Below are 13010 nucleotides of genomic sequence, written 5' to 3'. Positions count from 1 at the left end.
GAGGATGGGACTGATGGGGAAGGAGTGAGATACAACCTACCTGAGGATGGACTGATGGGGAAGGAGTGAGATACAACCTACCTGAGGATGGACTGATGGGGAAGGAGTGAGATACAACCTACCTGAGGATGGGACTGATGGGGAAGGAGTGAGATACAACCTACCTGAGGATGGGACTGATGGGGAAGAAGAGGATGCGGACAATCCACACCGATGGCCTCCTGATGGGGAAGAGCTCGTGGGCCCGCAAGTACCTGGGAAAGGAGACACTAGATGGCCTCACCAACACTCATTATTACGATCCCTTACTCTCATTACCCCCCCCCCCCAATCCTTCTCTCCCACTATGCTCCCCCTTGTAATTCTCCTCATGCTAATTTTTTCTACTGCATTCTCCTCCATCTCCATCACTTGCAGCTCCATCACCATCTCGTCCACTTCTTCCTCGTCCTCTACAACCTGCTCCTCCATTACCACCTTGTCTTCTTCCACAACCTCGACATCTACCAACTCGTCGTTCCACCACCTCATTCTCCTCCAGCTCCTTGTCCTCCACTAATTCCTCGTCCTCCACCACCACCACCTCGTCCACCAAACCCTTATCCTCCACCACCACCTCGTCCTCCTCCACCACTACTTCATCCTCCACCACTACCTCGTCCTCCAACACCACCTCGTCTTCGTCCTGCATCATGATTTGCTCACACACTGTCCCATTTACAAACACACTAGTAAATTCTACTCCCAGTTACTGTTTGTTGTAGTGTGTACAGGTGTGGGCCCCTTACACTCAGGACTCACCACTGCTGGGACTTGTAGTGTGTCCAGCTGTGTAGAGGTGTGGGCCCCTTACACTCAGGACTCACCACTGCTGGGACTTGTAGTGTGTCCAGCTGTGTAGAGGTGTGGGCCCCTTACACTCAGGACTCACCACTGCTGGGACTTATAGTGTGTCCAGCTGTGTACAGGTGTGGGCCCCTTGCACTCAGGACTCACCACTGCTGGGACTTGTAGTGTGTCCAGCTGTGTAGAGGTGTGGGCCCCTTACACTCAGGACTCACCACTGCTGGGACTTGTAGTGTGTCCAGCTATGTACAGGTGTGGGCCCCTTACACCCAAGACTCACCACTGGGGGGACTTGTAGTGTACAGGTGTGTACAGGTGTGGGTCCCTCACACCCAGGACTCACCATTGAAGGGACTTGTATCCGGCGTACAAGTTAGGCAAGAGGATGCAGAAGAAGATGAACCAGGCAGACTGGGGACGGAGGGCTTCGAAGTGTGCAGCACACACCCACAGGTCCAGGCACAGGTCGGCCACATAGAAGATTATTGAACACCAAATCACCAGCTGAAAAGATAACTCGAGGTCAGTTACAGGCACGTTCACGGCAGATGAATCTGATAAAAGTCATATCATACACACAAAAAGATGGTTTGCCAATGGATTTCAACCCCAACCCAAACTAACTTAATCTTATAGAGCTTAACCTAAGCCAGTACATCTTAACCTGACACTATAGACGCGTTTAACAAAGAGAATATAAGCTTTGTTAAATTGTCAGGCGTACGAGTTGACACCACCCGGTGGAGTGGAAGACAGCTGTAAGGAGAGTTCAGGTCACGGGGTGAAGTTTAGTTAATCTGAGGTTAACATAGTCGACTCTACCGATTGCTTAAGGTTTCAATTCCCACGTAAGGCAAGGTGCTTGGGCTCCATGCTTGCATACGATATCCTAGCAATAAATGGGTAAACGTACAAATAACCGAACTAAATGTTATCATATCTGGAGAGAGTAAATATTACATAGCCTACAATTAACAGGAAATGCCAGCCTTTTAACCTGGTTGTGGAGGATGGAGATAAAGTTGTAGATAAAACCTAGTACACGATGTTACTGTAGCTACCAGTGGCGGCCATTGTCTTGTGCACCCCATACTCACCCCTGTGAGCGGTAGTTTATTGTGCACCCCATACTCACCCCTGTGAGTGATAGTTTATTGTGCACCCCATACTCATCCTGTGAGTGGTAGTTTATTGTGCACCCCATACTCACCTCTGTGAGTGGTAGTTTATTGTGCACCCCATACTCACCCCTGTGAGTGATAGTTTATTGTGCACCCCATACTCACCCCTGTGAGTGGTAGTTTATTGTGCACCCCATACTCACCTCTGTGAGTGGTAGTTTATTGTGCACCCCATACTCACCCCTGTGAGTGATAGTTTATTGTGCACCCCATACTCACCCCTGTGAGTGGTAGTTTATTGTGCACCCCATACTCACCCCTGTGAGTGGTAGTTTATTGTGCACCCCATACTCACCCCTGTGAGTGGTAGTTTATTGTGCACCCCATACTCACCCCTGTGAGTGGTAGTTTATTGTGCACCCCATACTCACCCCTGTGAGCGGTAGTTTATTGTGCACCCCATACTCACCCCTGTGAGTGATAGTTTATTGTGCACCCCATACTCATCCTGTGAGTGGTAGTTTATTGTGCACCCCATACTCACCTCTGTGAGTGGTAGTTTATTGTGCACCCCATACTCACCCCTGTGAGTGGTAGTTTATTGTGCACCCCATACTCACCCCTGTGAGTGATAGTTTATTGTGCACCCCATACTCACCCCTGTGAGTGGTAGTTTATTGTGCACCCCATACTCACCCCTGTGAGCGGTAGTTTATTGTGCACCCCATACTCACCCCTGTGAGTGATAGTTTATTGTGCACCCCATACTCATCCTGTGAGTGGTAGTTTATTGTGCACCCCATACTCACCCCTGTGAGTGATAGTTTATTGTGCACCCCATACTCACCCCTGTGGGTGGTAGTTTATTGTGCACCCCATACTCATCCTGTGAGTGGTAGTTTATTGTGCACCCCATACTCACCCCTGTGAGTGATAGTTTATTGTGCACCCCATACTCACCCCTGTGAGTGGTAGTTTATTGTGCACCCCATACTCATCCTGTGAGTGGTAGTTTATTGTGCACCCCATACTCACCCCTGTGAGTGGTAGTTTATTGTGCACCCCATACTCATCCTGTGAGTGGTAGTTTATTGTGCACCCCATACTCATCCTGTGAGCGGTAGTTTATTGTGCACCCCATACTCATCCTGTGAGTGGTAGTTTATTGTGCACCCCATACTCACCCCTGTGAGCGGTAGTTTGTTGTGCACCCCATACTCACCCCCTGTCAGTGGTAGTTTATTGTGCACCCCATACTCACCCCTGTGAGCGGTAGTTTATTGTGCACCCCATACTCATCCCTGTGAGCGGTAGTTTATTGTGCACCCCATACTCATCATTGTACTAGGGCACCCGGGACATCTATCACCATACTATCATGCAAGAGGAGCCACACATCTATGGATCATCCAATAAAATCAGCAGACTTCTAGATGTTACTACTGCTCGGCTTAGACTCGGTTACAAGTATCTCTGGGAATTCTCATTATCTGCTGATGTAGACCTGACCAAATGTAAACTGTGTCAACAAAATTATTCGCACACCCTCCGTCACTATGTGATGGAGTGCGAAAAGATACGAGAATTCAGAGACAATTCTATAACCAATGTTCCAACGATGTGTAAATATTTCATTCAAAATAATCTGCTACCAGAAATTTTAGCCAAATATCCCCAGTTTGCTAACTGTAGGTAGTAACTGAGTGATTGTAACCTATCCACCGCTGCCCACTGGATGGGGGGCGGTGTGCAGGACAAACATATCAATTGTGACACTAGCTCTCCACATATGTCAGTTGCTTAATTTAGAAACTGTACTTGTGGTCGATCTCGAACCCATTGTTGATGTGACGACTTACACTGAATTGTGTAACTAGCTCATCAAGATTGTAACTTGCTTAGCTAAATGAATTGTGGGGTTCAGTCTCTGAGCCCATTATGTGCCTCTGTAACTCTTTCCACTACCGCCCACAAGATGGGTATGAGGTGCATAATAAATGAACTAAACTAACCCCGGCCAATTACTGCACCCGGGCACCCATGCCAATCACTGTACCTAGGCAACCATGCTAATCACTGTACCCGGGCAACCATGCTAATCACTGTACCCGGGCACCCATGCTAATCACTGTACCCGGGAACCCGTGCCAATCACTGTACCCGGGCACCCATGCTAATCACTGTACCCGGGCACCCGTGCCAATCACTGTACCCGGGCACCCATGCTAATCACTGTACCCGGGCACCCGTGCCAATCACTGTACCCGGGCACCCATGCCAATCACTGTACCCGGGCACCCATGCTAATCACTGTACCCGGGCACCCGTGCCAATCACTGTACCCGGGCACCCGTGCCAATCACTGTACCCGGGCACCCATGCCAATCACTGTACCAGGGGAACGAGCAGATGTGCTGGCTGCTGGAGGCGCTGAAGGAGACTATATTGAATACTTCATACCCAAGACTCTACTACAAATTAGAGGTATTGTCAGGCAACATCACCGTGACAAGGTAACTGAGGGAAGGAGGATAGAAGCACAAACCAGTGAATCTGTACGATGGTACAACATGGTTGCAGCTGGCAATCCCAATCTTTATGGACGAAGAGGAGGAGGACGCGGGAGAGAATCAGTAATAGCGAGAATCCGTCTTGGATACAAATATCCATGGAGACTCGGAATGGATGCAACAGTTCATCAGTGAAGTTGCAGAATCTGTGTTGAGAGTGATGGACACCGCCTTGACCACTATCTACGTGAATGTGAACACCTGAGAGACATTAGGAATAACTGTAGAATAATAAACCCCACATTGTTTGAGTTAGGAAAACACTATTTGTCAAATATGTTCTTAAAAGATTCCCCCATTTTGCACCCGCAAGATAACGTAAGCTTTTAAGGGTTGATAGATCTTCTTGTTTGAGGAGCTGTTCACTTGAGACAGTTAAGCAAGTCCCAGCTGTGTTTGGGTGCAAGTGACAGGATGAACAACCCAGCGGGTTTTCTTCCTATTGGGGAGTGTTGTACATGCTGCTATGGCGGTGTGTCCACTCACAAGATGAGTGACGCTGCCCAATACTGTCACTATGGCGGTGTGTCCACTCACAGGACGAGTGGCGCTGCCCAATACTGTCACTATGGCGGTGTGTTCACTCACAGGATGAGTGACGCTGCCCAATACTGTCACTATGGCGGTATGTCCACTCACAGGATGAGTGGCGCTGCCCAATACTGTCACTATGGCGGTATGTCCACTCACAGGATGAGTGACGCTGCCCAATACTGTCACTATGGCGGTGTGTCCACTCACAGGATGAGTGGCGCTGCCCAATACTGTCAATATGGCTGTGTCCACTCACAGGATGAGTGACGCTGCCCAATACTGTCACTATGGCGGTATGTCCACTCAGAGGATGAGTGGCGCTGCCCAATACTGTCACTATGGCGGTATGTCCATTCACAGGATGAGTGGCGCTGCCCAATACTGTCACTATGGCGGTGTGTCCACTCACAGGATGAGTGGCGCTGTCCAATACTGTCACTATGGCGGTGTGTCCACTCACAGGATGAGTGACGCTGCCCAATACTGTCACTATGGCGGTGTGTCCACTCACAGGACGAGTGGCGCTGCCCAATACTGTCACTATGGCGGTGTGTCCACTCACAGGATGAGTGGCGCTGTCCAATACTGTCACTATGGCGGTGTGTCCACTCACAGGACGAGTGGCGCTGCCCAATACTGTCACTATGGCGGTGTGTCCACTCACAGGATGAGTGACGCTGCCCAATACTGTCACTATGGCGGTGTGTCCACTCACAGGACGAGTGGCGCTGCCCAATACTGTTACTATGGCGGTGTGTCCACTCACAGGATGAGTGACGCTGCCCAATACTGTCACTATGGCGGTGTGTCCACTCACAGGACGAGTGGCGCTGCCCAATACTGTTACTATGGCGGTGTGTCCACTCAGAGGATGAGTGACGCTGCCCAATACTGTCACTATGGCGGTGTGTCCACTCACAGGATGAGTGACGCTGCCCAATACTGTCACTATGGCGGTGTGTCCACTCACAGGACGAGTGGCGCTGCCCAATACTGTTACTATGGCGATGTGTCCACTCAGAGGATGAGTGGCGCTGCCCAATAAACTCGCCCCTCGGGGCAAATTTTAATTTAAAATTCAGGGCACCCATGCCAATCACTGTACCCGGACACCCATGCCAACAGGCCAGAGTTGTCGGAAAGTGAGTGGATGTCCTTCACAATATGTGGGTTTTTATCAACAATTATGCACCTGTAGTATGATGTGTAGGCGGCCTCCGGGGCAGCGACGGCACAATATCAGTGTTAATTCTTTTATATAACAAAAAATAAGAAACTCCGTAAACATGTCAACTATCAAATTATGTAAACAGGAAGTGGAGAGCATCTGTGGGAGTTAATGCCATATCACAGTTTATTTTTATTTTTAATGATTATGCAAATGCAAGAGTAAATGATGTTTACAACCGAGTATCAAAGAAAGGTAAAGCATAGAAAATTATCGATCTTTTAAAATGTTTCACTGTGTTTATCTTTCAACTTTATTTGTGTACGTAAGAACAGGGTTAAATTGTCAGTGTGACATTTGCCACTGCTTTCCTACATGAACTCATTTATATCCACTTTATATCGCTTCACCTTCATAACCTCACCATACCATGGTAGCCTAGCCTACTCTCCAACCCCCTTCCATACTTCATTATTGTCGTAGCAGACTATTATTGACGATTTAAAATAGGGAAGTTTATAATATATTGTCGACGTCATGGGAAACGCGTCGAGTGAGTCAGAAGTAAAGGTTAAGTGTTTGTTGTGAGGCAAGTGTTGCTCAGCCGCCTCTCACTATCATGTCTCTCATTGCTCTCATTCCCTCTCTCTCACACACGCGCGACCGCTGCATATGGGACGCTGGCAAACATTTAATTTAGAATGGCCTTTAGAAACCTAAACCAGGATTCTGTTAGACCAATACCGGATTATGTAGCACCGGCTTGGAGTCCGCACCTCGTGAAACGTGAATAAAAATGAAAAATACGAAGAGTTGCAACGAGATTAGTACCAGAGTTACGAGGGCTAAGTTATGAGGATAGGTTAACTGAATTAGACCTCACTGTGAAGAAACATGGGGGGACATGATTGCAACATGCATGATATTGCGGGAAATTGACAAGGTGGACAAGGCCTGCCTCCTTAAAGTGAGAGAAAGTAGGACAGGACACACGTCAAAGCTGGAAACGCAAATGAGTCGAAGAAATCAGCCTACTCTCTGAAGCCGTAAATGCCAGAAATCTGTTGAATTTTAAAATCTCGCTAGAAAAAAAAACATCAGGATAAATGGGAAGACATTTGACAAGCCGCCGACTTCATGTTCTCGTCGAGGCCACTAAAGTGTTAGTGGCCTTCAGGTAAATTCAGCTAAAAGAAAATACTGATACCGTGTACGGGCGATCAGCAAGTGGAACACACTGAGAGAAGTAGTTGTGGAAGCCACCTCCAGCCACAACTTTAAGGCCAGGTTCGACAAAGAATTCAAACGCCAGAATAGTTCAATTATAACGCAACAGCCACAGCAAGGCTGGTTGGCGGGGCCTCAACATCTACACCTCGCTCCACCGTAGATATTGATAGGTAATTACCAGTAGGTAGGAGCGCGCGCACACGCGCACAAACGCGTGCACATACACACGTTGAGAGGTATGAACTACGAGGAGAGACTACGGGAATTAAACCTCACGTCGGTGGAAGACAGAAGAGTTATGGGGGACATGATCACCACATTCAAGATTCTCAAAGGAATTGATAGGGGTAGATAAAGACAGGCTATTTAGCACAAGGGACACACGCACAAGGGGACACAGGTGGAAACTGAGTGCCCAAATGAGCCACACAGATATTAGAAAGAACTTTTTTTAGTGTCAGAGTAGTTAACAGGTGGAATGCATTAGGCAGTAATGTGGTGGAGGCTGACTCCATACACAGTTTCAAGTGTAGATATGATAGAGCCCAGTAGGCTCAGGAACCTGTACACAAGTAGGTTGACGGTTGAGAGGCGGGACCAAAGAACCATAGTTCAACCCCCGCAAGCACAACTAGGTGAGTGCAGCTAGCTGAGCACACACACACACACACACACACACACACACACACACACACACACACACACACACACACACACACACACAACCTACCTCTAGCCTGATGGAGAAGCTGGGCGCACTCTTGCCATCATGCACTAGGCTCTCCACGGAGTCTGACGTCCTCATCATCAACACCACTTATAAAACACTTATCTCTTCTTCTCTTCACTAACATCTAATTTTCTTTCCTTCTGCCTCATTATTTACTTCTTTATATCCACTCATAAATATCCGTTCGTTCCTTTGATTTTCTATACTTCTACATGTCCACAGTTCTCTGTCATTGAATATACAATACGATTTACTTTGAAAATTTTCTATTTATTTTCGTTTGCATTATATGTGAATTTTTTTTTGGTTTGGTAATTTAGAATTAAGAAAGTTGTGGTGTGATTTTATGCTGGTGATCAGCACCACTATATCGGGGCTGTGAGCAGCGGGTGTGTAACTGTGGATGATGTTCACATTACCCTACTCTCACTCTCGCCACCACCACCACCACAGTACCACAGCACTCTCACCACCACCACCACAGTACCACAGCACTCTCAACACCACCACCACAGTACCACAGCACTCTCAACACCACCACCACAGTACCACAGCACTCTCAACACCACCACCACAGTACCACAGTACCACAGCACCGTCACCACCACCACCACCACAGTACCACAGCACCGTCACCACCACCACCACAGTACCACAGCACTCTCAACACCACCACCACAGTACCACAGCACTCTCACCACCACCACCACAGTACCACAGCACTCTCAACACCACCACCACAGCACTCTCAACACCACCACCACAGTACCACAGTACCACAGCACCGTCACCACCACCACCACCACAGTACCACAGCACCGTCACCACCACCACCACCACAGTACCACAGCACTCTCACCACCACCACCACAGTACCACAGCACTCTCACCACCACCACCACAGTACCACAGCACCGTCACCACCACCACCACCACAGTACCACAGCACCGTCACCACCACCACCACCACAGTACCACAGCACCGTCACCACCACCACCACCACAGTACCACAGCACTCTCACCACCACCACCACAGTACCACAGCACTCTCACCACCACAGTACCACAGCACTCTCAACACCACCACCACAGTACCACAGCACTCTCACCACCACCACCACAGTACCACAGCACTCTCAACACCACCACCACAGCACCGTCACCACCACCACCACCACCATAGTACCACAGCACCGTCACCACCACCACCACCATAGTACCACAGCACTCTCACCACCACCACCACCACAGTACCACAGCACCGTCACCACCACCACCACCACAGTACCACAGCACCGTCACCACCACCACCACCACATTACCACAGCACCGTCACCACCACCACCACATTACCACAGCACCGTCACCACCACCACCACAGTACCACAGCACCGTCACCACCACCACAGTACCACAGCACCGTCACCACCACCACCACAGTACCACAGCACCGTCACCACCACCACAGTACCACAACACTCTCACCACCACCACAGTACCACAGCACTCTCACCACCACCACCACAGTACCACAGCACTCACCACCACCACCACAGTACCACAGCACTCACCACCACCACAGTACCACATCACTCTCACCACCACCACCACAGTACCACAGCACTCTCACCACCACCACCACAGTACCACAGCACTCACCACCACCACCACAGTACCACAGCACTCACCACCACCACCACAGTACCACAGCACTCTCACCACCACCACCACAGTACTCTCACCACAATACCTGGCCACACCAACGTGGACATGGTATCACTACGCCAGAACCAGCCAGCCACCTGCACGTTGTTGGCTACCATCAACACTGCCGGTGATGTCACCTGTACCTCTGCCAACTACCACCACCACCACCACCGCCTACTACCACTACCACCACCACCACCACCATCTACCACCACCACCACCACCATCTACCACCACCACCACCACCATCTACCACCACCACCACCACCATCTACTACCACCACCACCACCACCGCCTACTACCACTACCACCCACCACTACCACCATCTACCACCATCTACCACCACCACCACCACCATCTACCACCACCACCACCACCGCCTACTACCACTACCACCCACCACTACCACCATCTACCACCATCTACCACCACCACCACCACCATCTACCACCACCACCATAAAACACGAACCTCGCGCAACACAAAAACAAAAGGAAGAATGCGAGGCTTGCACCAGACTAGTTGCGTGACACCAACACTAACCAAACATGGAGTGTCAAGGAACAATAACACAGCACCAACTACGGAACAATGAGACCGGGGCACCAACACCGGGGCACCAACACCGGGGCACCAACACCGGGGCACCAACACCGGGGCACCAACACCGGAGCACCAACACCAGGACACCAACACCGGGGCACCAACCCGTAACACTGACAGACCAGCCTAACAAAGACTCCTCAACACTCCACACAGGAAATCCCGCATCGTGAAGGTCTGGCTGATCTGACTCCATAACTGGGTGAGTGGCTGGCCGGCTGGGTGCGTGGCTGAGTGGCTGGCTGGCTGACTGACTGTGTGGCTGAGTGGCTGGCTGACTGTGTGGCTGGCTGATTGCCTGACTGGCTGGCTAGCTGGCTGACAGGCTATAACTGATCGACTGGCTTGGTATAGCTAACTGGCAGGCTGGCTGGCTGACTCGTTCGTCAGACATCATACCAATTCCTAAGCGGAAAGAACCTGGCAATTACAGACCCATTTTTAACATCGTGCATTAGTAAAACTGCAGAACGGATGGTCTTAAATAGGCTACTGTGGAAGACTGAAGACCTTCATAAACACATATTTGGCTTCACTAGAGGAGTAGGTACTGCAAACTGCATAGCAACATTACTAGGAACAGTTAACTCGGGTCCAGCTATAGTGATCTTCCTTGATCTAGAAAAAGCATTCGAACTTGCAAGCCCGCAACCAATTTTACACACCTTAGTTAAAAAAGGTGTAAAGGGAAATATGCTAGCATGGATTCAAAATTACCTAAGTCACAGGTATGCCAGAGTAAAGTTGCAAGGACAAGTGTCGGACTGCCACTTGCACGAGAATGGGACTCCACAAGGAGGAGTCCTCAGTCCTAGTCTTTTTAACATCCTTATGGAAAACCTTGTTACCATGACATTTACAGAAGGGGTTAAATTGCTAAGCTATGCTGATGATATAGCATTAGTCATTACAGGTCCTTCACTTTTAAATAAAGCACAAGGTGCATTAGATAAAGTAACATCTGAATGCAGTGTTTTAGGGCTAAAAATATCTGCACAGAAGTCTAAGACAATGAGACTAGGCGGCAACACTCCAGACAGGCACCTACACATTCAAGACATTAACCTTCAGTGGGTTACACAATATCAATATCTCGGAGTGTGGATAGATTTTAAAATGACATTCAACAAGCAAATTCAATATCTAAAGGAGAAAGCAAAATCACGACTAAATATAATGAGAGCAATCACAGGGCCCCGTCTAGGAGCGGGACACAAAGTGTTAACAATGTTTTACATACACGCCGTTCGTTCCCTGGTTGATTATGCAGCGCCTGCCTTACTCACTCTTTCTCCTGGTCAGTGGGCAAACGTTGAGGTTATTCAAAACGATGCGTTGCGAATCATAACAGGAGCTCCCAGATGGACTAAAATACTGAACCTAAGACTAGAAACCAAGCTAACGTCGATTGAAATAAGGGTAAAAGGGATCGCTGCGTGCATGCTGACCAAGATATTGACTAGACCTAGAATCAGTTCACTTAAAGATATAATCACTGGAGCACTAACTCGGGACAGAAGAGCCTCTAATAGCAACAGGTGGACCCATTGTGCGATAAACACCATCAATACATTCGATATAACAAACACAATCACTGAGAAGGGTGTCGACTAAATACATGCAGACTTTGTTATGCAAGCCCCTTGGGAATCTCCGCCAGCAGACTTTAAGATTATGGTTCTTGAAGGAAAAAAAGAACCAGACTAATTCTCATCTGCTACATAATATTGCACAGATGCATATAGAAGCAAACTTGGCATCTGACAGCTTCACATACTTCACAGATGGATCAGTAGACCAGCAGGGACAAGAAACCGGAGCTGCAGTTAAAGCAGGAAACTCTGTAAATAGTTGGAGACTCTCAAATGGGTGTTCAACTTTACAAACAGAGATGCTAGCCATTCAAAAGGCTTTGGAACATGCTCTTGCTGAACACCGATAACATGTTATCATACATACAGATTCGAGAACTGCCAGTGAAACCTTGCAACAAGAACACATACGTGATAACATACATCTGATCACAAATGTCATATCATTAATGCAAACACTCAAACGTCAAGGCCGTCGGTGCCAAGTCATGTGGGAATAATAGGAAATGACATTGCAGATGAAGCTGCAAAACTTGCAACTAAGAGAAGAAATGTAGACATTTACGTACCACAGAGTCTATCTCAGATTAAGAAAATAATTAGAAACAGAGCAATGCAAAAGATGTACAGTGACCACAACACAGCAGTTGCAACATCAGGATCTACGGATTGGTACAAGAATTCAACCAACTACGAACCACTTAGTTTGGTGAAAGGGAGCAGTAGAACGACAGAAGTACACTTACATCGCATCAGGCTTGGATACCCATGTGCATGGGAAATAGGCTTACAGGTTCCGGAAAATGTGAGGAAATGTCAACACTGTGGAGAAATGCCCGACAGACCACTGGAACATTATCTAACACAGTGCACAGTTACAAACCCATTAAGATTTCAACTTAGATT

At 48.5% G+C, this 13010-nt stretch overlaps 1 protein-coding gene across 1 annotated transcript in view; it reads right to left on the bottom strand.

Moving 5' to 3' along the window:
• Positions 1–13010, bottom strand: part of LOC138349699 (uncharacterized) — a 96738-nt gene that overhangs the window by 9831 nt on the left and 73897 nt on the right. Inside the window, exons 7-8 of the mRNA XM_069308684.1 lie at positions 1190–1350; positions 165–254 (exon numbers count right to left, since the gene is read on the bottom strand). Coding sequence (XP_069164785.1) covers positions 165–254; positions 1190–1350 — 251 coding nt within the window. The remainder of the gene's footprint in view (positions 1–164; positions 255–1189; positions 1351–13010) is intronic.

This window comes from Procambarus clarkii, chromosome 63, assembly GCF_040958095.1.
Source record: "Procambarus clarkii isolate CNS0578487 chromosome 63, FALCON_Pclarkii_2.0, whole genome shotgun sequence".
NCBI classification, from domain to species: domain Eukaryota; kingdom Metazoa; phylum Arthropoda; class Malacostraca; order Decapoda; family Cambaridae; genus Procambarus; species Procambarus clarkii.
This window is presented reverse-complemented; position numbering and strand designations above follow the sequence as displayed.